This window comes from Buteo buteo, chromosome 23, assembly GCF_964188355.1.
Source record: "Buteo buteo chromosome 23, bButBut1.hap1.1, whole genome shotgun sequence".
In the NCBI taxonomy this organism is placed as follows: domain Eukaryota; kingdom Metazoa; phylum Chordata; class Aves; order Accipitriformes; family Accipitridae; genus Buteo; species Buteo buteo.
In genome coordinates, this window is record NC_134193.1 from 13,658,632 (window position 1) to 13,685,344 (window position 26,713).

A 26,713-nucleotide genomic window follows, 5' to 3' on the forward strand; every position below is an offset into this window, starting at 1 on the left:
TTTTTCTAACCTGATAGATTTATTGAAAAATTAAAAGCACAAGCTCTGTATATATAAATAGGACAATGTTGCCAGCAATGTACAAGGCCTCCAGTTGCTCTCTTTGCATCCCCACCCGTGGCCCGGCGAGCACCCAAGGGAGCAATAACCACCCGAAAAACCCACCAGCCTGAGCCACAGGCCCACCTTGCTCTGCGGCTGGCACTCAGATGACAGTGGGGACAGCCAGACCTCTGCCATCCTTCCTGCCCTGCTCCCCAGCCTCGCCAAGGGGGAGAGGGTGTTCCTAAAGGGCAGCCGCCCCCCCCCCCCCCCCGAGAGGACAGGTATGGAGACTTTAAGGGATGTGCACTGATTTCTGCCCGTTCTCAGCCTGCCCTACCCAGGCAGTGAGAGCCTGCGGTGGGTGAGGGGACATTTGGGGACAAGCTGGGGGTGTCTGCGCGTGCGGGGTGGCGCAGCGGGCGAGGGCTCTGCGTGGTGGGATGCTGCCTTCACATCTCGGCGCTGCCTTTCATCCCCGTTCAGGTGCTGCCCGTCCCAAGCCACGCCTCCAAACCCCATTCGGGTTCCTAAAGGGCAACGTTGAATTCTGTGACCAAGAAATCAATGTAGTCCTTTTCCTTCAGCTTAAAGGCTTCAGCGATGATACGGGCAGCTTCCCGATGCTCTTTGCCTCGTAGCCCCGTGCCATTCACCTCCAAAATGACGTGGCCCACCTTCAGCTTCCCGCAGTTGTGTGCTGAGCCTCCACGCTGCAGGAGAAAGGTGGTCAGCTCATGCTCCCGCCACCTCCCGGCTCAACCCAGGGATGAAATACAGGTGGTTTGGGAAAAATAGGAAGTATTTAATTTCCATCATGTTCACCCTGACCTGGTGTTTGCCAGGTCAGGGTGAACATGATGGAAATTAAACATTTCACATTTTAGAAAGAGGGGATGAATTTGGCTTCGCTCCTGCTTGCTCCTGGAGTGCAGCGCCAGCTGGGATGGCCAAGAATAGCCAAGGCGCAGTCAGCGCTGCTTTTCTTTTGCTGTAAATAATTTGAATTTTGCCCCAAGTAAACAGCAGAGGAAACGGTGCGGGGAGACAGCTCCCAAGGGCTCAGTTCCCCAGCCTATCATCCACCATTCCCCCTCCCCAATCCTCTATCTGAGCAGAAAAGGAGTTTCCAGACATCTGGAGACACCAGCCAAGCTTTCAGGGCTGCCCAGACCCCCTCTAAAATGTCTGCAGCGAATCCTTGGCTCCCAGGACATGCCTTATAGTATGGGATCATCCACGGGACACAAAAGGAAACCTCGGCAACACCCTCCCAGCAGAATGATGCCTCTGATGTCTGGGGAGATGAAGGGCTATAGGAGGGGGAAAGCACACCTCCAAAATCCCCCCTGGGGCAGGGCTGTCACTGCGCTCTGGCCATGGCTGAAGGGCTTTCCTGAGTCTGTCCAGGGAGGAGAGGGATGGGATGTGCATCAAGTTCTTCCCATTCTCAGCCTGCCCTACCTGGATGGTGACGATGCGGGGCAGCGGCTGCCGCGTGTTTGCTCCACCCTCGATGGCGATCCCCAAGGTCGGTGCGCTCTTGGACACTCGGATCAGACACGACGTGGGCTCCAGGAGCCCTGGCTGCAGGGAGAGACGGCAGCGCTGCTGAGGGAGGCCAGGCACCATTTGCCTGTCCCGCTCCCTCAGCCGGGGCCCCATGGCAGGCTTCCATGCGAAAGGGACAGAGACGCTGCCTGCGGTTGCTCTCTGACTCCTGACATCTAAGATCGCAACCGTGTGCAGGTTTGGAAGGGCTTGGGGAGGAGCAGAGCAGCTCTCCGACTGCCTGCCTAAGCCCCTCAACTTTGCCACCACCAGAAACCCTCCAATTTACTTCTGATACCTGATGCCATCTTCTCTTCCAGGTGACGGGTGACTTTACTCATGGGACACTGTCCTGTGGACATCCTCTCAGAGCCAGGAACTCTGCCATGTCCCAAGTAGCTGCTTGCTGGAGCTGGGAGGGACTGGATTTACCCAGGATGGAGTGAATCAGTCCTACAGTGCCCCTCTCAGCCGCTCCTGGCTCCCTTCCCCACAGCGCAGCCCACCAGCAAGCTCACTCAGCTTATCAAACAAGAGGACCAATGACCCATCAAAGCACAAAAGAGGGGTTGCTGCCCACAGGCAGAGGGAGCACAGACAGCCGGACGAGGCAGCAGAAAGCAGCACTGCCCCTTGGCAGCCCCAGATGCCCACCTCCCACGAATGGCAGCAGCCCGAGGCCCCTGGGCACCCAGCCTCACCGGCTTGGCGGCCCCTTCTGCCGCCCCCTCGCTCCTCACGGCCTCCTTGAGGCTTCGGCTTTTCCCAGGGACCGGCTGCCGGTTCTTGTCCTTGCCGCTCATCTCGACCTCCCCGATGTCCACCCCGCTGTCCTCGCTGAGGGTCTGCCCGCTGTCCGACAGCTGGGAGAGCGTGGAGGCTGGGGAAAGACGAGGGCTGTTAGAGGTCAGGCAGCACGGCTCTGCGCCCAGCCAAGCACCCACAGGGCCACGTAGCAGAGGGAGGACATCTCACCCGCTCCCAGGGCTGGGCAGGTTCCCTGGGATTTAGACCTGGACTTCAGAGGGGGTTTCCCAGGTGGACGCCTGCTGAAGAGCAGAGCTGTGCACAGGAACAAGTGGCCTCAAACCCAGGTCCAGCTTCCAACCCAGATCCCGAACTGGGATGGAGGGAGAGGGTAACGAGTTCAGGGATCCTGCTGGAGGCCAGTTTGAGCCAGCCCATGCTCAACACCAGGGTCTGGGAGGAGATGGGACAGACCTGAGCAAAGAGCTACCAGGCAGGAGCCTTCTCCACTTAAGGATGAAGACTCTGAGCGCAGATCGAGACTTTGCCCCTGGAAATGAGTGTCACGACCAAGGGTATGACAGCACCTGCAGAGGGCTGAAGCTCCAGGAAATCGGCTCTGGGACTTGGGGGTCACACTGCTGACACCCCTCGGGCAGGATCCGGCCTCCGTTCAGTGTCAGAGGCAGGCCCTCCAGCCCCTCACTCATTAAGTAACCCTGAGATTAATGAACTAATTGCAGTGGGATGACGGTGCCACAGGAGGGCGACAATGCCACTCACACGGGCTCCCACGGAGCCTGGACGCAAACAGGGGATTTTGAAGGGGGCTCACAGGGGCTCGGGGATGCTGTGGGTACCCCCAGTCCCAATGGGTCTCAGCCGAAAGCAGAGCCCACCCTCCTGGGCACCCTCAGGGCTCCAGGACCACCCTTCCCACTCCCGCTGGACCAGAGCCATTTGCCGAGGGACCTGTGGAGCCCAGCACACTCCTCCCTTGCTTCCACTCCTTTTTCCCGGGATATGCTCAGGATAAATCTGACCCCCAAGCTCTGTGTGGCCACCATCAAAATTCTTTTTTCCCCCAATCTGGAGTTAATGTGAAAATCCCAGAATTTCTTTTTTTCTTTTAAAACTCCACTCAAAGCAGATTTTATTAACTAATACAGCAAAGCCCACACAAGAGAGAAGTTGCAATCAACTGCCTAACAGAGCTTGGTCTTTAAGCAAAGGTCAGCCTGAATTGGACTGGAAACCCAGGGAAGCTTTTAAGAGCATGCTGAATGCCGATGGGGAGCTGGCTGCCCTGTCTCAGAGATTAACACCACTACTGCTGATAACACTGTGGAGGGCTTTATGTGTTTCCTGGATTTTCACTTTTTTTGCCATGATGCTGTCAAACTGTTTTCTGCAATTGAAAATTCACCTCGGAAAAAAAGCAAACCAACACACAGCTACCAAATGTTGCCACACGAATGCACGCTCTGTGGCTTTTACCCTACCCTACTGACCTGGAGTTTGAACTGAAATCACAACGTTTGCCCTTGCAGCCCCTCCCTGGCAGGCTCTGCCAGCCCACATCCCCACCTGGAAGGGGGAAGCCCTGCAACCAAGCCTGCTGCTCAGGCAGGGACCTGTAGCCTGATGCAGTCCTCCCTCTTCCAACTCCTCCGGTTCCTGCCCTTGAGATCTGTCTCTTTGCCCGTTCCTCTCTTGCGGAACACGCCAGAGAGGGTTTTTTTCACCCCACGGCTGATAACGTGACACCCACCTCTGGCCTGGGGCAAGGGCCTCACTTCGTTGACGTCGGGCTCGCTGTTGGGTTGGTGCACCTCCACCATGATGAAATGCTGGTTGGCCATGGCCTGCGGGCTGCCCTTGTCCGGTGGAGGGGGTGCCGGGTGAGGTGGGGGAGGAGGAGGGGACGGGGAAGGGGGGCTCTGAAGCCCACCGGCTGCAGGGCCGTCTGGGGGTGGGCTCTTCAGCCTCGTTGGGGACTGGACCCTGGGGAAGGGACCGATGGGGTGTTGGCTGACCAAGGAGAGCTGGGCATCCATTTGCCTCCTGGAGCTGTGCAGGGCCGGGGAAATGGTAGCATAGATAGCGCTTGGGGCAGACTCCTCGGTGGATGTGGTAGCAGTGGAGGTCATGCTGACCGTGTCCTTCTCGGGGTGGCCAGGAGGGGGACTGGGGTTTCGGGGGGCCACGAAGAAAAGGCCTGACTGAGACGACTCGGAGGAAGGGCGCTTGGGCTTGTCTTTCCCTGGGTTCCTGTGCTGGGCAGCAGAGGGGTCCAGCATCTGAGGGGCTGAAGGAGGAGGCGGAGGCTTGAAGTTGGGTGGTTCATCTGGGAAGGAGGAGATATCATCCTGCCAGACCAAGAACAGAAGCCTTTAGGACACCATGCCCAGCTGCAAGAACTTCCCCAGGCTCACAGTCACCTGCATCTGCCTTCTCACAGTGACCATGGCAAGACGAGCCGATTTTCATAGAAACGCCTTTCTGACCTTACTGGCAATAAGAATATGACTCACAAATGAGGACAATTAGAGGATAAAGTACCCAACTTTTGCTCTGGTTTGCACAGATGCTACTCCTATTCAGACAGCCAGAATCCTTCTTCCCAGCTGGTCTGATTAATTCGCTTCAGCGACTGCATGGGCAGGTGATGTAGCAAAGAGCTACAGAAGTTGAGGCAAAACTTGGTATCATCACTTTGCCTCCAGCTCCCCACCGAGGCGCAGCAGCATGGTCCAGTGTCTTACCAGGGAGATGTCCGGCAGGGTGTTGACGCTACTTTGGTGGCTGTCTCCACCTTCCTCCAATTCTGACGTGTTCTGATAGGGCAAAGAAGGAGAGAAAACCAGGTCACAGCAGCAAGGAGCAACCACCACAGTACCAGCATGACAGGGAACATGCAGAGTGATACGGAGCATCGCTCCCACCCCGCCCCGCAAGGCCAGTCTTTCACCCAAAGGTTTTGGTTTCCTGGGAAGTTCCCTAGAGACTCACACATGTGAGCAAAGCAACTTGGGAAACCGACTCTCCCAAGCTAAGAAGCATGCTCAAAGCATGCTGTGAACCTGACCTACCAGAGCAATTTCCTCTATAGCAGAGGAGCATGCTCCTCTTAACTCAAATCTCACCTCCTGCTGTTTAACTTGGAGGGAGGGAGGAACCAGCTCTGAGGGCTGCAGGTTCAACACCTGGATCTTTTCTGGGAGAAGGGCAATGACAAAGTTTAAAACTTCCCCTTCTTGCAAACCAGAGCAGTTGGTCTCAGATGCAAATAGAAGCCACTGCCACTGCCTTCCCTTTATGAGTCAAAATGTCATTAGAAAATGTCACAACACAGCTCTGAACGCATCACAGCTCCAGAAATCAAGAAGGGCTTTGGGAATCTGTCAGTCTGTCTGCGCAGGGGCAGCTGTCAATCCGGATGGACCCAAGGAGAGGACGCAGATACAGTCAAGCAGAGCAAACAGGCACCCTGGCTAACAGCAGGGATGGCAGAACTGGGGGTGTGCAGTGGAGGCTGGGTGTGGAGCTCTGCCCTGGCAAGCCATGCCTGGCCTGGCACTGGATGGGCCTGAACCCAGCTGGTCCTGAGTCTAGCCTGAGCCATGGTTCTGCTGCTGGCTTTGCCCCAGGCAGGCACCAGGTACTCTCCTGGGGGATGCTCTGCCAGTGGTGCACAGCCCTAGCTCCGTCTGGTTCCCCTGCAAGGCCCTATAAGAGCAAAATCAGACTCAGCAACCCCTTCCCACAGTAACTCCTGATCTGGAGAGGTGCTGCTGCTGCTCAGAAACAGTGTACTTTGTTTCTGTCACGTTCACAGGGATGTTTGTTCATTTGTGCTGGAATGGGCAGGGTACAGTTTGTATTTAACTGTGTGTTATTTATTGCAGGGTAAACAACTGATTAGTTGAAATGCTGGTGTGCATCTGCATTTCCCCCATCTGCTGGAGGCTGCTGCTGTGCCTGTAAGATGTTAGTGTCCCAAAATAGACACGGGAGACAATTAAAAGCATTAGAGAAGTAGCAAAAACATTGATGGAAAGTGCTTTTATCTCTGTGGCTTCAGAAGGAATCCTGGAAAATGAGAACTAAAAGAAATGGCTTGTTTAGAGTGACAGGTAAAGTATTAGCTTGGGAAATAACTCCTTCCTCTGATGAAGGTTGATTTCTTCATCAATTAATTCATGTAAAGGCAGGTGGCTGTTGAAAAAGAAACATCCCCTACCCCTTCTTGAGTTACTGACCATGCAGCCAAGCTAGGGCAGAAGACAGATTTGGTTGAAACACATGGCAGCAACAACAGAGAGATCAGGCTTCAGCTAGTCCTGACACACCACAGGACTGTGCAAATCCAAGTGCTGGCATGAAGGATGGGGGGATACTGTATGTCTGAGGCTGGAGGAAGACACAGGTAGGGCTATTTCAAAAGCGATCTGCCTTCATATTGATTAAAATGATCATGAACTTCTCTGTGCTGTGCATGCCTTAGCAATAGGTCTTCAGATTTAATTGAAGTACCAATGGGTTCAAAAGCTCGAGTGCCGTCATGTCCCTGCATGACACCCAGGAGCAGAAATGCTCAGTTGGACAAAACGCAGCACTGGGTAAACTGCACCAAACTGCACCAGTGTACTCACCACAGACCTCCCTCCTTTTGCAGTCGTTTCCTCTAATGAGAAAGCTGTTCTGCAGAAAGCTGCCCAAGTATCACCTTCCCCCTGCTCCAGCCCCCCTCCAGATGCTGCCCAGAGCCTTTAATCCAGCCAAATGGCTGCATGCACAAGGAAAGGAGCCAAGGTGGAGATGGTGGCATTTCAGCACCAGCCTGGCCGCATTTGAGAAGATCTCAGCTGTGTCCCTAACCCTTCCCTCTCCAGCCCTGCCTCTGCCAGCCTCAACGTGCCTCCAGGGGTTCACTGAGCTCTTGGCAAATGCGTGAGGACCAGATCACTGCAATATGACCAGGAGCAGACTGCCATCAAATAGTCACAGTCACATCGCTGCTAAAAAGAGGAGAGTCTGCCTGATGCCCTGCTAAAATCTGCCAGTGCCATCTCCCCCAGTCCTGCCACTGAACTATGTGCCCATCACCATGACATCAAGCCCAACCCAGAGCACATCACATGTCGTATCCCAGTCCCGGCCACATAGCTAGGACCAGTCTGCACTCAGACATGAATCCTTCCAGAAAACAGAGGCCAGCTGCACCCTGTGACCTCCCTGCCAGCCCAGAGAGATGGCCCTAATCCTGCTGCCCCGGCTCTGCTCTCCCTGAACAGCCAGGGATACTAATACTGCTCATCTTCTTCAGGGCACTTTTTTCTGCTGAAGTGTGCAAGCAGGAGATTTGCCTTTCCCCAGCTTAGTACTTTTGGGGCAAAAGCAATTAAATAGAAATTGCTCTGGGCTATAAAATGTAATGGCTTTTAAGCTGAGCACACTTGCTTTCAGCAATTGGCTATTTTAAGACTGTGCTTTCCTGGATTTCCCTTGAAAGACCCATCGAAGCCACGTGCCACTGCTCTGAAAAATGAGTATTTATTGAGGAGGCTGCTCCCTCCTACTGACTCTCTGCTCCTTTGCCCCATCTATTTTCTAGTTATTTATAGAAACTGGAGGCCAGGCGAGGCCCTTCCAGCCCCTTTGCAGGGTACAGCTGGAAAACTTTTGTCCTTCCTATCCTGCATGGGGTCCACGGCAGGAGCGATGGAGCTGGAGAGCATCTTTCAGACAAGCAGCCAGTTTCCATTTGCAGATTAAGTGGTGGAGAAACTGCCACCTCCCTGGGGAATACAACCCAACCTTTAATTAACCTCACAGCTCCAAATGAGTCCCTTATTTTCCAGTTACTGCTAACGAGAGCTTTGCAAAGCTACTCAGCCCAAGTCCCGCAGGGTTTAAATTTTGAACAATGGCACCAGTCTGAGAATAAACCCAGCTTTCCTCCTCTCCCCTTCCCTCTCCCACCCCAGAATGCACCCACAGGGCTGGAGGAGCCCCAGAGCCCCTGGCTCTGCCCCAGTCTGAGCACAGACCTCTCTGACTTCGGAGGCTCTGACGGTGATTCAATGACCCACATGGTGACTTCACTCTGTCTCTATCCTCATCGCCTGAAAGGATCATGCCAAGCACATGGGAACCCTCCATATGAGATGTCTGTGCCTGTCCTGGAGGAGGTCAGAGGACAGCTGGAAGCTGGAGCAGCTCTGTAATGGGGGACATAGGTGAGGAAGATGTCCCCTGTTTCTCTGCTCTCGTTCTGCTCTCCCTCTGGGGACACAGAGATCATCTGTCAGCTGCCAAAGAGCCTGTGGGCTCTTGTGCTTGAGATTCACTTTCCAGAGAGAGGAACAGCCCAGTGCCATCCTCTCCTTACTTATACTTCTTGTGAAACAGAGACCAAAGACAGATGGGCTAGCAACTCAACTGGGTCACTGCACTGGGCCCAATCCTGCAAGCTTCAGGGAGCTGGGAGCAAGCCAGCGCCTGTTGAATCAAGCCCTGGGAGAATAAGGCACCTTTGGATGACAGCGTCTTTGCTAGGAGGCAGTGGAGAAGAAAAACTAAATCAATGGGGATTTCAGTTCCTTAATCCTAACAATGAGGGCTGGGGCAGGAGGCAGGGACAAAGGAAATGCTGGACTGCCTCGCTTGTAAGCAATTAGAAATTCATCTTGCTCTGATCAGACAAGTTGCATCCAATTATTGCAGGCTACAATTAACCTCTGCTTTGCAGGACTCACCTTGAGATCCAAGATTTACAGGAGGTGATAGTGACACTTAGATTGGCAGACACACATTATCCGTGGGTAGCACCATCAAACACGGCTCTGTCTCATCTCTGAGTATCCTTCAAGCATCCCATAATGGAATCACTTTTCGCATGGCAGGTCCTGATCAGCCTCACACTGGTTATTTTTGGCTGACCTCTGGAGAACTGATGGGACAGGGGGCCTGGTCTAGTGTCACTGCCTTTGGTCATGAAGCCAAAGAAATACGCATCCAACATGTCAGGGTGCCTGCGATAAACTCAGTCTGGGAACAGTACAGCTATCCTCTTCAAGATCAGTGCCATTCCCAGAGGGATGTGGCTTTTGGGCTGGGTTCACAGCTACCAGAAGTCCTCTCTCGCAAAGCAGTACTAGCAGCTCTCAGCTCCACCACTTGCTGTGTGTGCTTAACCCACTGATGCCCGTCATTTCCTCCCAGACAAGGAGGAGGGAATGGACTCCACACCACAGAGCTGCGCTGCCAGGGACAAGCCTGCAGCTCTTCTCAGCTTCCTCCCAACCTAGAGCTCTGCCATGACAATGGGATTTCTGAGGCTCTCCCCACATCCATGTCTAGCCTTTCTGAAGTCTGTGTGAGGATTTCTCTAAGGCTGAACATGCACAACGCGACTACACCGACCTCTCCTGCGCTGGAGCACAGATTTTTGCAGACGCAAAGCCCATAAGGAAAGTTCTCCCCCATCCCTAAGGATGCATGATGGGATGTGACCAGCCTACTGGTATTTAGTCAGGGTGCCCATCCAGCAAGACAGCACAGCAGCAGGTAGAGCAGGCAACAAGGCAGGAAGGGCAGTATGGGGTCCATCGGGCATCAAGGCTGCTGGTCCTTCTAAAACCCCAGCCCTGAGCTGTCAGTGGCACTCGGGGCTTTAGTGCAAGCAGGACACTGGTACCAGCTGGGTTTGGTTCCAGGCTGAGTCTTTTCTGCACTGCAGCACCAAGGCCTGCAGCCATGCTGCTGAGCTGGGGAAAGGAACTCTGGAATGGCTCAGCAGAGCCACAGGAAGAAAAGGCAGAGACTGGTGAAACGAGGCGGCTGTTCACGTGGCTGAGCCGCATGCTGGCCCCTGGACGGCCTGTACCCCGCCTCCCGCCCGACGCACATTCACACGCACTCTCAACCCATCTACTATGGCAACCGCAGTACTCGAGCTCCCCGTTTGCTGACAGCCCCTACCTCCATCAGGTCTATTAGCCACAAGAGCCGCTCCTGGGGACGTGCGAGGGGAAAAGCAGATTAAAACAAGCATAAAAGCGAAAACATAACATCAGGGAGGATGCAGAACAAATGAGTGAGACAAGCAAATCCCGGCACAATGCATCCCTCCTCCCCCCAAACCCACCCTGCAGAATCCACATCCAGCTGCATCCAGCGCTGAATGTGAAGGCTGAAATGAGCCCCTCCTGCGAGAGGTGCTGGGGAGGGCAACAGCAGCAGGGGCTTAGGGCAGAGGAGGGCAGAGGAAACTGTTTGGGAGCCCTGCCCCTCTTCTCTCTCTCCTGCTAGCCGAGATTAGCACCCATCCACACGAGCTGCTGCTCTTGGCTTGGCAGTTGTTTCAGCAAGCAGTGGTGACAACCATCTCAAGTGTTAGTGCTCCCAACACCCGAGACAGAGCTCAGAGGGGTGTATGTTCTCACACCCATGGAAAGAGGTGCCACGCTGCCAGGGAGGACCTGCAGTGTGACCAACGGACACATGTTCTTGAAGGAAGCTCTTAAAACAGCGGTGCCCACTCTCTTCTCTGTGCCAGAACAGCACCCCGGCCTCCCTCCCCAGCCTCAGGGCTCGTGTGCCAGCTGGGGCTGGGCCATCGCTCACACACCAGGCCAAGCAGCCATGCTTGGCACATGGTGTCATGCAGCAGGAGGGAGAGCCCAGTGCACCCAAAGCAGGTGGTACAGCTCCAGGCACGGAGATAGCATGGGAACAGGGTGTCACGCTCAGCCCCCAAGTCCTGGCAGACCTGTGTTAGCCCTCTGATACTTTAGAAAGATGTTCCCAGCAGGCCTTCAGAGAGCAGAGCAAAACTCGCTTTGTTTATCCTGATCCAGAAAGGATCTCACCGTAATCCATCCTGAAGAGAGCAGATGGCCTTCCTATGGGTATTTGTGAAGTCAACGGGACAAAAACACAGCTCATACTCTGAAACTCTCTGAGGCCTCTTGGGAAGCTGGACCAAACTGCATAGGCAGGACCAAACTGCGTAGGCAGGCACAGTCCCAGGAAAGCCCCCCGCCTCTCCCCCCTGCCGGCTGTGTTGCCTGGGCCCTTCACAGCACAATCCCACAGGTCCTGGCTGTGGGCTGCTTTGCTTGCTGTTGAACTAGCAGAAAGCCCGTTGTCATCCGCTCTTTTCATGAAGGTTTTAATTTCCAAGGTTGCTAATGCATTTATGATGAAAGGGATTTTATGGCTAGGAAATTAATTTGGGGGCTGTGTGCCTGCACACTCTGAGGTGATTACGATAACTTAATTAGATGGTGCGTGCAATGAAGGCTTGGCAGAGAGATGTGGGAGCGCTGCCGCTTAATGCTGGAGAGTGGGCAGGGGCTGGGACAGGATGCAGCTGGCCTGGCTGCTGCAGTCCCCGCTGGGACAGGGAGTAGGCAGCTAGTGTCTTTAAGGACGTGATTTAAAAGCAACAGCCATAGCTGGTGAATAGCGGCAGGCATGGTGTGGCAGTGACAAGTCACGGAGATTTCCGTGTGGATGCAGCTGACGCTGCACAGTGGAGGTCCTGGAAGGGAGGCAGAGTTCCTCCCTTGCTGGGGATGAAGTGACACTTAGCACCAGGCCCAGCCCCCATGCAGAGGACAATAGCATCTCAGTCTCGGGGGCACAGAGATACCAAGCACGTGTCACTGCATCACCTCATTGCTCCTACAAATCACACTATTGCACCCTGCCTGCAAGGGAAAAAAAAACTTTGGGGGAATCCATCGGGGAAGCAGACTGAACAGGGTTTCCTGCAGGGTGAAATGCCTTTATAGCACTCCAGGGAAATGAGTTTGTTGTAGGCCTGCCAGGAGCAGGTGTTGAAAGAAAAAGGAACAGCCAGGAGGGACTTACCCGGGCTGAGCTGACAGTTGTGGCAGTGAAGTGGCTGCTGGAGGAGGAGACGGTGTCGCTGTAGGACATCATAGAGTAGGAGTCGGTGCCGATGCTGGGCCCCGAGGGCTGACGTGCCTTCATGGACTCAATCTCTCTCTTCAGCACCAGGTTGTCAAAGCGGTCGAGGTCTTGCGGAGAGATCACACCCCGCACCTCTGAAAGCAGTGAGAACTGGGCCAGGCAGACAGACAACCAAAGAGAGGTTGGAGCACGACCATATTTCTGGGTAGGTGAAGACCCATCCTCCCACACTGTTCAACAGTGGCAATGAGATGTACTGGCAGGTAACACACGAGGAGGTTTGGTCCTAAACTTTACCAGAACCTCCTCTGCCACTGAACACCAGCCTGTATCCCCCACAATATCCCACAACTGGATTTTGCTTTCATACCCTCACCCTTGACCCTGAGCAGATAACCTTGGAGGCACTGAGCCACACTGTGACAATGGCTCTGCTCAGTCCACCAGGTACAAGAAACTGGCCCTGATCCTGGTGTGGGCCTCACCTTAGCATGTGTGTTGAGTAGCTCGAAGAGCGCCATGACCAGAGCATCCACGGAGATGTTGCCTTCCTTATACTCATCAAGGTAATACCCCATGGTCGCCCGCTCCTGTTCATTCAGTAGGTGCCGTGCCTGTTCCTCCAGCATGACTCGGGTCTGGTTCACCATGCTGCTCAGCGTTACCTGGGAGCCGGCCAGGCCCCGGTAAAACACAGGCTGCAGAAGACAGGAGATAGGCTTTGGTCTGGGGTGCCAAGAAATCAGCTGCTGAAAGGAAGGCAGCTGTCTCTCTGCTGAGACAGCTGGGCAGCATAGGCAGGACCGAGAACTGTCCCCTTGCTCTGGGCTCTGCCCACCAGCCCAAGCTGCCTGCGTTTCAGATCACTGCTCTCACCCAACTACCTGTGGCAAAGCTGGCAAGGGGGACTGGAAGGGGGATGCCAAGAATGACAGGAGACAGGTACCCCCAAGGATTCACCAGCACGGCCACTCATTTAGTGTCACTACTTGTCTGGGTAACTCCAGAGCCATGAGTTTATGCAGCACCAGTTGAATAAACAAAACGGCTTCCCAGCTCTGTTCAGCAAGCATGGATGCTGTCCCTTGACCAACTATTGATTTAACAGCAGCCTGTGTTCTTTCCTGGCAGACCTGGGGGAACTGGGGCCACACGAGAGAGGCAAGTTTCCCATCTTGTGTAAAAGGCAGATTTGCCACCACTGCAAGCTTGAAGCAGACCCTGGTGAAGAAAGAGCCACTGGCAACCAAAGGAGTCCCAGGGAGAGACGTGTCTGGCTGCAGATGAAAGGCTTTCTTTGAGAGGGATTTCTAAGAGGAGGTCCTTGCTGTTCCCCTCCCAGGCAGTGTTGGCACAGTCAGTGCAGGGATATGGAGCCAGACAAGACCCTGACTATCCCAGAGACACTGACAAGAGTTGAGGCTGGGGAGCATGTCTTGCCAGTGAACAGCACAAAGCTGTTATCAGTGAGAGCCACCTGTGAAACCTTGCTGCTTCATTTCCATTTAAAAGAAATGTGCTTTGCAAAGAGGTGTTTGGAGAAGACATGCTAGCACAGAGCTGCAGTCACAGCACTGGGTAAGTCCCTGCCACTGCTGCAGCCCTGCCACTGGCTGGTGTGCTGGAGAGGGCTGGCTCAGCTCTGCTTTGGGGTGGGAAAGATCCCAGGAACTGCCAGGACCCAGAGACAGCCACCATGTGGAAGACATCATGGTCTCCTCTGCAGGGTAGAGGAGGTCCCCACAGTCCTTGCCTGTGTGTGATCATTGCCCCTTGCCGATTAATGTGATTGCTCCCAGGGTAGGAGGCACCAGAGGTGCTGCAGAACTAACTCAGCAGCAGCACAGGAGAGGGGGTACGCATTATGTCACTGTTTGTAGAAACACAGCTGACAACATGAGGTGGGGAGGAGAAAGGCTAGAGTCCTCATAAAACTAGCATCCCTTTTATAATCAGGAGCACAAAGCCCTCCCTCCCATGGAAAATAAGAGACAACAATGGTGATTTTTTCACAAGGCATCAGGAAGGCCTGATATCTCTTACCCTGGCTGTCGCCTCCGCAGCATGGTCTCCCACTGCCCTGCGAGGAGGGAGAAGATCAGTGAGCACCCGGTGCCATATGCCCATCACTCATCACCTGAGGCCTGGCACAAGATCTGTTGTGTACTCTCCTCTCTGTGCCTGTAAGCTAAAAGCTTCTAACCTGAGAGAACAAGGAAGGGGCAGCAGCACGTTGTCCAGACCTGATCCATCTTACAGGCCAGAGATGCTGTCTTCTAAGCACTGGATATGGGGGCCACACACCTGCGCACCGGGGGTGCTCCCATCAACAGGCTGCCCGTGCACATGGCAGTGCATCACGCTGCCGCCGTTTCACGTGCTGGGGCTCCACACCCACCCTGGGTGACTGTGTGCACCCTACAGGAGCTCTGAGTTGACAGTCCTACACAGCAAGCTTGCACGGGGTGTACCAAGCACATACCCTGCTGAGTTGACAAGGGTCTCTCCAATCTGGGAGCTTGCTATCCACCTGGTCTCGTCCACAGTGGTGCGGGCATGGGGCAGCCTCCCGATGTCCTTCACCGTCATGATGAGGTGGCGGGAAGACTTGAGCAGCTTCACCGCCTCGTCGTGGGGGATGCTGAGGAAGCTCCTGCCGTTCACCTCCAGGATCTGGTCTCCTACCTGCAGAGTCAGGATGGGGTGAGCCTGGCAGGCCCTAGGGGCTTTCCTGTTAGGAATATGCCTTCCTCTCCCGCCAGGGAGGAGCTACTCAGTCTAACCCACCACCAAACTAGGGACACGGCAACTGGAGGGACCAAGAAAAATGAGGGAGAGGGGCCAAGTGCTGGTGGCTGGAGACCAAGCACTCAAGCTGACAGCCAGGTCAGGACCTGGCTGTGAAGCCTAAAGGAGCCTGATTAGGATCCCAACTCAGACTAATCTGCCCAGTCTCCTCCATTAACTAGATCTGCAGACCAACTTGGTTAAAACAGCCCCCAAAGAATATCAAGACCTCCAGCCCCAATCCCTCCCACTGATCTGGGAGGCCAGGAACCATCTGCAGAAACCCCAAACCTCAGATCTCTGCGTGCAGCAGGGAGGGTTCAACTCGAGTGTCTCACCACAGTCTCCAACGCTCTCTAAACTGTAGGATGTGAGACAGCTAGATTTCATCTCTCCTCTCCTTCTATTTCCTCCCCCGCTGCTCCCGAGAGCTTTCATTTTGTGGCCAGGGCCTTTGCTGTAATCAGGAGCTTCCCTGACAGCCCGGCCATGTTCAAGACACAGCACTCATCTGGCATTTCCCCCTTCATCCCAGGTCCTCTTTCTCTTTGCTTCTAGGGCAGTCAGTGTCACTCCTCCTCACTCCCATATTACAATTCACCTTGTTTCTGATAAGCCACGTCTTTGAAACTGCTCATTCATATCTTTGCTTAACCATAGGCTTCTGTTCAGCTCTGTCAAAACACAGTCTTAGTTTGTTTATGCTGCAATGCAAGCAGAATGAGATGTTCCTTTAAATAACTCACCTCCATGTTGAAGGAGAAGAGGAGAAAAGAGGGAGGGGGGAGAATTTCTAAATTTAAGATAATAACATGGAGAGTCAATATGATCCTTTCAGTTCAGCCCATCTCATTCTGTCACTGGGTTAAGGAAGCCTCAGAGGACTGGGATTAATTCTCCAGACTCTTACTCCAGTGAGAAGCCATGATTAACCAGTGCCAAGTTTGTGTGGTGGGCTGTGACTCTGCTGTCACCCAAGTTTCCCCCAGTGCTACCCAGAACTTTGCTGGGGTGAAAGCAGACATCAGGAGTACCACCAGCAATGCTCATCTCAGCGTAAAGCATGAGACATCTGTCGACTGCTCCAGCAAGGAAGGGAAGCCAGTTGCTGGTCGGAGGAGGCAGCAGCTGATCCTGAAACTGCAGTACAGCCCCTGCACTTGGACATTGCCTCTGTTTTATGCTACAGCCATGCTGAAGCTCACAAGAGCACAGGGCCAGAGCTTGCATCAGCTACTCTCCAGGCACAGCGCTGCCAGCTGAGATGGAAGAAGGCCGGGGGCTGTGGCAGCAGGACAGCCACACATACGGGCAACGTCCCTGCACACTCCCACTTGATTTCTGCTAGCCTGTGCTGCTATGCCTGTGGCATCCAGATGGTCGATCCTACAACCATCGAGGCTTCAAGGCTAACAGGACCCCTGTCAAGGCATCCACTGCTCTCACTTTGTCTTCCTGGGACAATGGTTCCCTTCCACTAGTGCATCCAGTGAAGCTAGTGCGAACCGAGGGCAGAGCGGCCATACCACAGTGTCATACACAGCGTTGATAAAACCTGACCGTGGCTTCTCCCAGCATCCCTGTGAGGACATCCTCAGCAAAGCGAGCACAAGAATGGGGAAGAAAAGACAGAATTCCTGCTGCTTGGGCCAGAAGAGACCCCTGATCACAACCCTGGCTGTCTTGAGGTCTGTGGTGTGACAGACACTGTTCTGACCACCTGAGAAGTGATCTTTATGAGAATCAAGTAGAGCGAAGGAGAAGAGTGAGCTGGTGGAGAGTCCCTGGGTGGCAGAAGTGAACACAACTTAGCCCAGCTCTATCAGAGGCAACGGGGCAGCAGGACCCTGGCTCTGTCCTCATCTCAAGAGCCACTGATCTGCCTCTGTCTGTCTGAAAGTGATGCTAATCCCAGTCCTGAGAGTCCTACTTGGGTGAGGGTGTTTAGTGAGCAGGGTCTGACCCTGCCAGCAGCCACATTCAGGGACAGTTACCCAGTGGTGAGAAGCTGTCCCAGCTGCAGTGTAACAAGCCAAGGGTGCAGGGTGCAACTGGGAGCATAAGCCAGTGCCTCAACAGCAGCATGACTGACCATTTCAGACAGAGGGTTTTAGCCTGGGAGCTACCATCAAAGCAGACGCCACAGTCCAGCCCCATGGGCCCCTCTCATACTCTGCAGTGCTGTGGTCTCAGCATCCCATTTCTGCCAGGTTTTTTTTATTCCTGTGGCATGAGGACACCTCACAGACAGACTGCTGTAGAGCAAAGTTGGCTTAATAGCAAAGAAAAACACCATTACCTTGAATTACGCTCCTCCCAGCCTTCAAAGGGAGACTGCAGCAGTTTAATTACCTATTGCATTTTGTTTTGTTTTGAAATAAGTCTAAAAGAAAATTCCAGGTGCCATTTACAGGGGCCCTGGACCTGCACTCCCAAGTGGTGCCAGGCACCAGGCACTCCGGCCCCACTGCAAATCCAAGCCAGGACGCAGAAGCCTGGAGAAACTCTTAGACCCATGATCCGCACAGAGAGGCTGCAGAGCACTGGGGACTCCCCTTCACGCAGGTGAAGACTGTCAAAGCGTTAGCTGATCAACACAAGGTTGTTTCCAAGAGGGAGGGTCTAGCTCTTCTCATCCAGCTCAGCACTCACAAGCATCCCTCCCTTCACTTGTCCCACAGTAGTGACCTGGCTCAGTTAATGAATCTGAGTGAAACTCACGGCTGCTTCTTGCAGGGTCAGCTTTCAGCTGGTTCAGCTCTCTCATCTGACTACCCACATGGCTACAGGGTCAGGCAGCTGCTGTGGGGTGGCAGGAAGCCCCAGGACTGTCCTGGACTGGTGGGTGGCCACCATGATGCAGAGAGGTGGCATGGCCTCAGAGCAGCACAAAGCGCCAGGAGCACTTCACTTGCTCCAGCCTGCTTTCCAGAGGAGGGCAGAAGAAATCCCCCAAATCCACTGCATGGCACTTGTGCAAACAGGTATTGCTCAGGCTATTTAAGGGATTACAGAGGCAGAGTTTCCAATGCCAAGGAGGCACAGCAGCTTCCCTCCCTGTCCACTGCAGGGCCATGGAGACCTGTGTGCTCCTCTGGCCTTGCAAAAATGGATGCAGAGGGAGAGATGGCACAGGATCTCCCTGAGAAGCAATAAAGAAATGCAAAGAAATAGGAGAATCTGAGGGTTATTGAACATCCAGAAGGTGGGGGAGAAAATCCTAAGATGCCTGCAGCAGCAGTGCGAGGGTGAGGCCAGGAGGGAGTCAAGATCTACCAGCAACACTCAACTATTTGGGTTAGTTCAGACTATAGGTGGCAGAAAGGTGGCAGAAGGGGCTGGTAAAGGTGCTTTGAAGAACCAGGCAGGACTTTGCCACTGGCCGAGATGCGACTGATGCCTCTTGAATGACCAGAGAGGACACAGGCAAAAGTCTATAACCAACAACTCATGGACCACTTTGCTGAGGGTGCAGCTCTGAGAATGATCAAGTAAGCCTGCAATAAAAACATGCGATGGGAAACTGTGGTAAAAAACATATAGAATAGCTCTAAAACTAGTGTAATGGCAATATCCAAGTGAATGCGTGACCTCTCTGTGAGTGCATTCCCTGGTTACATCTCTGCCTGCCCAGCAAGGAGACGCAGAGAGAAGAGTTCTAGAGAAGGAAAGCAAAAATGATTAGAGCAGATGAAGGTGCCTGTGAAAGGACAGATCAAAAAGATTAGGTCTGTTAAAATTAGAGAACAGATAATGTGTGGGGAGCTTGATGGAGCTATACAAAATAATGCTGGCAATAATGAGAAGCCAGAGAAGGGCTCCTATTTACCCTTCCCTCTGATGAAAGGACAGAGGATGCTCAGTGAGGCTGGAAGGATGCTCTGAGTGGCATTGATAGGAGAAAAGGACCTGGAGCAAGAGCACCGCAGAATCACAGAATTGTTTAGGTTGGAAAAGACCTTTAAGATCAATGAGTCCAGACACAGCTTGGCTGCAGCAGAGCTCCGTTCTCTGTTCAGCTCCATCCAGTGACCTCGAGCACATTTGCCTCATTCTTCTGGGGACAGTTCCTTCCTCTGTGACACACAGACGGGATGGCGCATAGCAAGGGCTGTGGCAGCACAGGAGAGCCCAGTCCCTACCAACACGACTGTCAGGCAGGGGCCCTAAGTTTTGTCCTCACATGGGTCAGCCGATGCCCTCTGCTTGCTGTCTTTATAACTGCTGTTAACAGGGCGGCTGCACAGCTAATAAGGCAAAAGAGATGACGCAGGTAAGAGATAAACCTACAGTCCTATGGCCAGCCAAGAAGGGAGCCAACGCCTTCAAGCTGGGCTGATGCAAGCCTGCAGCTGAAAGGGAAGAGGGAGGACGTGACAGATGCACTGCAACAGCCACTGCAAGGCCCTGGTGTTGGCACGGGCCAGGTCCTGCTGCACCATCTTTTGCTTTGGCTCCAGTAAGATGCTCAAAGCAGCAGGTCCTGCAAACAGAGCTGCCTGCTCTTGGCTGGCCTTCCCTTTCTCTGACTTTCCCTGTGGAAGGACGAGAGACAGCACTGGGCACGGGTCGGACTTGGCAGGTCATGACCAGGGGATGGTGGCCCTTTGCACTGGCTGGCTGGAGGGAAGAGAGCACAGAGCAGAGCTGTGTCAGGGTGGGATACTCACACCTACCCCAGCAGACTGCGGAGCACAGATTGGTTGCCAAAATCATATGCTGGGGATGTGAAACTTCTCTGGTTTGAAAGAAAGACAGCCTGGAGCCAACCTCACCTCTGTGAACCAGCTGCAGAAAGAGAGCCAGAGGCAGCCGGTTCCACCTGAGCTCATCCACAGAGACGAAGAAATGGGAAGGGAGGGAGGGAGGAAGGCAGCCCAAGGGAAGGCAAATGACACAAATGACCACATTCCCGACCATCACACTTCACAAATATCTCAGGCTCTCTTTGAGCTGTCAGCCTTAAACCAACAATCGGAAAATTGCTGACCACCAACATAACAGGGAGGGAAAATTATAAAAGTGCCTAAACTGCCAAGAGAAACACACATTCAGGTGTAATAAGTATCATCTCTCAGGTCTTTCTAATTCACTGGGCAATCCACTGGAGTGGATTTTGCTGCTAAAATAAGGAGCACCGAGCTCACTGCAGCACTGAAACAATGAAAATCCAAATTCAATCAGACAGTTTTATTGCAATTATGAATCTTTAACAGTTTTCCATATCAGGGATTGAACTTCCGTGTTTTTTTGTTCAAGACAGTTATACAGATTTAATAACCTTTCTTTAGTTTCTTCTTTCAAGAACCAAAAGGAACCTGGCAAGCCCTCACAGTATCAAGAAGACCAGAGGGGCCCTGGACAAGCTACTTCATCTGTCTGTGTCTGTCCTTCATCGCTGCCTCAACATTTATTCAAAGTCCTTCACGGGTCTCTGGTCTCTTGTGCTCTGTTAGTATAGTGCCCAGCAAAAGACCACGTCTGTCTGGTGCTGCCAGAATATTAACACCAGGCGAGAACAACCAGACAAAAAATACTTGGATAAGTTTGAGCACCTCATGCAGGGAGAAAAAAAAGACCTTGCAAAAATAATTGCTGGTGAAGGTCAGATAAGGGAATTGTTGGACAGCCCAAATGCCTGCAAATCAGCCTATCTTGATGATAGGCTCCTGTTAGAGCTGGAAAGGATTTTTTGCTAATTAACATAGATAATAATTATTTTTTCCCCCAAAGTCAAGGACAAATGGAAAAGTAACAAAGACTGCAGAGATGCAAAAGAATCATCGATTAAAATAAACGTTGACCTTGGCAAATTATTTGCTGTATGCATAGCTCCAAACCACCACAGAATAAAAGAAGTAATAATAAGACACAAAAAAGTTATAATAAAACACAGAAAAATTATTGCCCTGGATATTTCAGAAGCAAGTTTTCAGTTGTGCTCAGCTAATGGTGGGTGGACACAATAGGACCTGCTGAGTACCTGACCACTTCTGAAAATGGGACTATTCTCATTTCCTAGAGAAATGAGAAGGTAGAAAAATCTACCCTGAAATGCAGGGACTGAACGTGACATGTAAAAGGTCATAGACTGCAGACAAGAAGCAGAGTTCAGAAATAACATAGCTCAATGACAAGCTTGGCTCCTTCTCTTTCTGGAGACAGAGAGAATAACATGGGAAAGGGAAGTGCAGTCAAGAGAAACTTAATGGACTTAAGACAAGGGTTCTGAGCACCTAAAGTCTCTTAAAAATAATCGAAATTGGCTCTGGGAGAAATTCAGTCACACAGACAGAAAAATAGGTGAGAGATTTTAAACATAAGTTAATGTTAAATGACACCAAATTGAGCTGAGAATAACAGGGCTAATAGGATGCCAAATGGTTTGGCACTAGTACTAGTCTTATTTAATGCCACTAATGTGCTAGAAGAGAGGTTAAATTACACTTGCGGATACCACTGAAGTAGAAGGAGTCTCTCTCTAGCACAAATAATTAGCAAAAGCAGACCTTAACAAATTAAAAATATGGGCAGGAAAAAGTATGAATCAATTTGGAAATGACCAAATTAAGACTCGCAGAAAAATAAGGAGGTACTCAGATTCCCCAGGAAGGAAGCAGGTTGGGGCAGATGATCTACGTCCAATGAGGCCAACACAGCTTGTTGGAAGGATGAGAGACAGATTTGGGAGCAAGGCAAGGGAACAGCAGGTGCCAAGTGCTGTCTGAAAACATGTTCTTTTCCCCAAACACCTTGCAAAACAAATACAAGGAACAAAGCAGATACAGACTGGAAATGAAAGCACACAAGGAGAGAAGATTGTCTCTTGGGGTAGGCAGTGGTTTTGGCACCGCTGCGGGGAGGTTTCTGCTAGCCTCCCAGAAGAGGAGCAATTTAAGCAACGTCTGTCCCCATAAAGGTGACATTGTTGGGAGAACCACTCCACAGTGCCTCCAGTGGAAAGGTTACATCTTGCGTACCACAACCATGCACCTCCTCATTGAATTTCTCACTATACAGCTTATTCCCCAGACTCCAAGGCAGCATAAGGCTCTTTTTTTATCTTCTCTTTTTCAGTATCTTTGCCTTTTGCAGACCTCAAAATACAAGCCAGTTTTCAAGAGGCAGCTTCATGACTGTCACCAATGATGTAAAATCATCCACCTCTTCCCATTTACAGTCTCTCTTTTTCTCTCCTTCTCTTGTATATGGATATACATGGATCGTGGTAGCCTCTTTTTACCCCAGCCTTTGTGCTGGGAACTCAATATTGAGTTGTTTGTTCAAAGAAAGCTACTTAAAATCTGCTATTTCTGATGTAAAGGTCAAGGAGAGGACAAAAAATTGGCTTAAAAAAAATTCCTCACAAAATACACCACCAAGAAAAAATTAATGAGGAAGAGATCTGGATGAGCAGAGCCATGAATGCCAGCACAAGCAGCTCAGCTCCTGCACGGCATCGCTGCAAACATCACAAAGGAGGCAGGAAGGACAGAAGCCAAAAGCAAACAAGACTGGCTCACATTCCTCCTTTGCAGTCCTCTGCTAACCTGCAATTTTTCAGTCTGAGAACTTACACCGAGGCAGCGTATTTTAAAACATGCCCAAAGAACACACTGTCACAAGTTTCATGAATGAATAAACATAAAGAAGGCCAAGGCCAAGAGTATGAATATTTAATTATTGACTGACTGCAGTGATCCAGCCTGTTTTCTGTTGGCACCTGCAGAGCGCTTTGCCTCGTGGCCATGAAGCTGGAGGGAGCAGAGCAGCAGTACCCAAGCTGGCATCAGCAGAGCTAGATCTCCTCGGAGACCCACTTCTCAGGACCACGGCCCCCGTTTCTGTAGCAGGCAAAAGCCATCTTAGCTTTCAGGCCTGAAGAAACTTCCTTGGTTTTGACTGGCTTTCAACACCACACTGTTCATTCTTTAAGCAAAATTTAAGGGAAATGCAAAACATTTTAATAAAACATTTGGAAGTTCTGATTTGGTGTCGTGGATGCAAGAAGGTTTTCCCTAAAATGAAAAGGCTGGCAGAATCAACTTATAAACAATTCTGGTAACGAATGCAGTGGAAGCAGCAAAACCCACAGAAGAATTCACGGCCTGGGAAGTCACAGGAGCCTTCCCATCGACTCCAGCAAGGTTGGGTTGAGCCCACATTGAACAAACCCACAAGTCTTCTACTTCAGAGAGCAACAAATTATGTGGAAATCACATTTACCCATCAGTTCATCCCTCCTCATGGTATCATATCCCTTCCACCAACACCTGGAGCAGTGTAGGAAGCGTGTGGATGCAGTCTACACCCAACCATGTCTAACAGCAGAACATAAAAGGCCTTTCTTTATCTCCAAGCCTCCAAGTAGTTCTAAATTTATGGCCTGCAGCATACACAAATCAGGGTGGAAAGTGTCTGTGTGTATCTGAAATCACATAAAGCCCAACATTCAGAAAAGTATCGGCCTGCTGGCACATACAAATCAGTTACTAGAGAACAGAACAGCAAGGCGAGACATATAAAGAATCAATAAGGAGAGACTCTGGTGTGCAAACAATTGCCATGGTGCAGGGACCTTGCTTGGCAGGGACGGAGGGGAGCAGCACGCACTGTTCCATGTGCTTCGACTGCAGCGTGCATGTGATTATTTTCTTGCCTTCCTAGCAGGCATGAACTGAGAGGTGGAGGGATAAAGCTATGTGTTACGCTGCTGTGACTGTTCCTGCGTGTGTGAGTTTGCAGTGCGACATTAGTTGTGCTGAGCTCACTGGCAGGTAGACTGAACCAAGAAAAGCAGCAATTTTCCCCATGCAATGAAGAGAGGGATTTGGAGCAGTATGGAAGCACTAAACATGAATCAAACAGAAAGAACCTTAGGAAAACAATGCAACTTCTTTTTCTTTTCCTGCCTTTAATCTTTCAGGCTTCTGGTGTTTATGAGATAGAGTCTGACACTCTGGCACACGGTCAGCCGGCACTGGGGACAAACAGGCTTGCTTCAGATGGTGGGTCCTCTGACTCAGCAAAGTCACCCGTGTGACGCCCGGGGCAGCTCGAGCCTGTCCCTCTCTTTCCAGCTCTATTAGGCAGAAACAAATTGTCCTGTGCCTCTTATCATCTCCGTCTTGACATCCTCATGTCCCAGAGCACTGTCCCTGCTGCCCCTCACCACAACCTTGCGCTAATGAACAAGCACACGTTGACATCCCTGGGAGACAGCTATGTACCCTGGTCCGGTGTGCAGGCAGAGCAGCTGCAAGGTGGCCAGCCCAGAGGAGTAACATATGCTCTGGGAGAGAAGGATGGTCTGCAGGGAGTTTCCAGCAGCAGCTTTCACTGCTTGCTGCCCTGAGAAACACTCAGCCATCTCCCTAGGATGCTCCCACAGCTCCTTGTCCCTAGTGCCCAAGTGACCCTCTCACAGGGCAGGGTCCAAAACCCCATTTCCCTGCTAGGGACCGAGAGAGAGATTAAGGCTCTGATCAATCCAAACCTCCAAGTTTGGCATTTTTGTTCTGTGTCAAAATGAGTCAGCAGAGAGAAACAGGAGCCTGCAGCAGACAGGTAAGTTCAGAAGTGGCTGCATTACCCCTGAAAGTGTCTCCCTCTTCCTCCTCTGTCTATAAAAGGAACCCTGGTGACCTCACTGCCCAGCTAAATGGGCCCAGAGTTTTGTGCCAAAGCAACTCAAGGGATGGGATGGTATCTGTCCCAGCCCAAATCACAGCCGTCTCCATCAGACTGTCCACCCACTTCATGGTACCAGCCTTGACAGATTTAAGTGACTTTATGGGGCCACTGGAGCAAAGCTGAAGGCTTAGCCCTAAACTCTCCAGGGCTGATCAAGGGAGAAACGTATCTCTTCACAATACAGAGAGGGATCAGAATGGATTACCCTTCAATCCTCAGCAGTCCAGCACCATTTCAAGGGATTGAGAGAATGTTAGGGAGTTTAACATCCATCGAGTCTTGACTGACACAAGGAGCAGGGAAAGAACTGTCTCTCAGAGCCCACAGGATTGCTCTGGAGGAAGCAAAAAGGGCACAATGTGGTTGCAGAGCCCTTTGCAGAGATTGCAGAGAAAAAACATACCAGAAAAGAAATCCTGAGTGATGAAGTAAAATGCTACAGCCTGAGGAGTTTGAGTTTCAAACATGTCCCATTCATGAGCAGCACAGAGATACACCTGAAGTCCAATGGCTCCCTTTTCAACTTATTGTACTGGTGAACATCCTAGAACATATAAAATTTTGACCCTGTGCTGGTTTTGGCTGGGATAGAGTTAATTTTTTTCACAGTAGCTAGCTAGTATGGGGCTATGTTTTGGGTTTGTGCTGAAAACAGTGTTGATAATACAGGGATGTTTTCATTACTGCTGAGCAGTGCTTACACAGAGCCAAGGCCTTTTCAGCTCCTCACCCCATCCCACCAGTGAGCAGGCTAGGGGGGCACAAGAAGTTGGGAGGGGACACAGCCAGGACAGCTGACCCCAAATGACCCAAGGCATATTCCAGACCACATGATGTCATGCCCAATATATAAACTGGGGGGAGTTGGCCTGGGGGGATCGCTGCTCGGGAAATAACTGGGCATTGGTTGGCAGCTGGTGAGCAATTGCATTGTGCATCACTTGTTTTGTATATTCCAATCCTTTTATTATTATTGTCATTTTATTATTGTTATTATTATCATTATTAGTTTCTTCCTTTCTGTTCTATCAAACTGTTCTTACCTCAACCCACGAGTTTTACTTCTTTTTCCTGATTCTCTCCCTCATCCCACTGGGTGGGGTGGGGAGTGAGTGAGCTGTGTGGTGCTTAGTTACTGGCTGGGGTTAAACCACGACAAACCCCAATGCCCCTTCCAGGAACAGCTGAGGTCCCAGGATGTCCCATCCTGTTCTGAGACCTGGTACAGTGGGAAAGCTGGAGAAGCTCAGAGGTGATGTGTGTGCATGTGTACATAGTGAAATAAAAGAGATGCAGGATCTCACTTTACAAGAGGTCTGCAGCAAAACTGTAGCCAACTCCGGACCAGTGCAGCCTCAGGAGGGCCCAGCCAAACCACAGAGCATCCTCTAGGAACCTGTTTGACTATGGAGGAAGCCTGATGTAACTGGAGGTCGCACCAAGTTAGGCTGCTGATAGATCAGCTCTGCTCTATCCCCGAGGGTGATCCTTCTGTTTCTGCTTGTTAAGACATGATCCTTGTGAATGCCAGTGCTGCAGGAGGAAACTAGCACACACCTGCTCCCACCACAGCAAGCCTGGCCTCCTCTCATCGCAGCAGCTAAACACATTCCCTGCAGGCAGGCTAAGAGCACCTTGTGCAAAACATTAGCTCCAAACATAATGGGTTTGGATACAAGATGCAGGAAGAGAGCACAGGACCAGGATCTTTAATAGAAAACTCTTCCCTGCTAGCTCAGGGAGGTGAGAGTGACTTTCTTCACCTGCCAGGTCTGGGCTGCACTCTTAGATATCTACACCAAAAACATCCCCAGGCTATCTCAAAGGGGAGAAATCAGGTGTGGGGGTGTGCTAAGGCAGAAGGCAAGTACAACCTACTCCAGAAATTGTAAGGCTGCATTTGTCTCTGCACAACCACCTTGCTCCCTCTAGGCTTAGTATCCAAAAC

At 51.8% G+C, this 26,713-nt stretch overlaps 1 protein-coding gene across 3 annotated transcripts in view; it reads right to left on the reverse strand.

The window, feature by feature from the left end:
• Position 1: 1 nt before the first annotated feature.
• Positions 2-26,713, reverse strand: part of WHRN (whirlin) — a 57,775-nt gene continuing 31,063 nt past the window's right edge. Inside the window, exons 4-13 of one of the 3 annotated variants that reach the window (XM_075056196.1) lie at positions 14,768-14,970; positions 14,329-14,365; positions 12,771-12,983; positions 12,223-12,435; positions 5,106-5,177; positions 4,112-4,709; positions 2,295-2,473; positions 1,892-2,015; positions 1,507-1,629; positions 2-755 (exon numbers count right to left, since the gene is read on the reverse strand). In XM_075056196.1, the coding sequence (XP_074912297.1) occupies positions 640-755; positions 1,507-1,629; positions 1,892-2,015; positions 2,295-2,473; positions 4,112-4,709; positions 5,106-5,177; positions 12,223-12,435; positions 12,771-12,983; positions 14,329-14,365; positions 14,768-14,970 (1,878 nt within the window). In that variant the 3' untranslated portion in view covers positions 2-639. Of the gene's footprint in view, positions 756-1,506; positions 1,630-1,891; positions 2,016-2,294; positions 2,474-4,111; positions 4,710-5,105; positions 5,178-10,326; positions 10,360-12,222; positions 12,436-12,770; positions 12,984-14,328; positions 14,366-14,767; positions 14,971-26,713 lie in introns of all 3 variants that reach the window. The other 2 variants (XM_075056197.1, XM_075056198.1) reach the window with 2 other exon arrangements.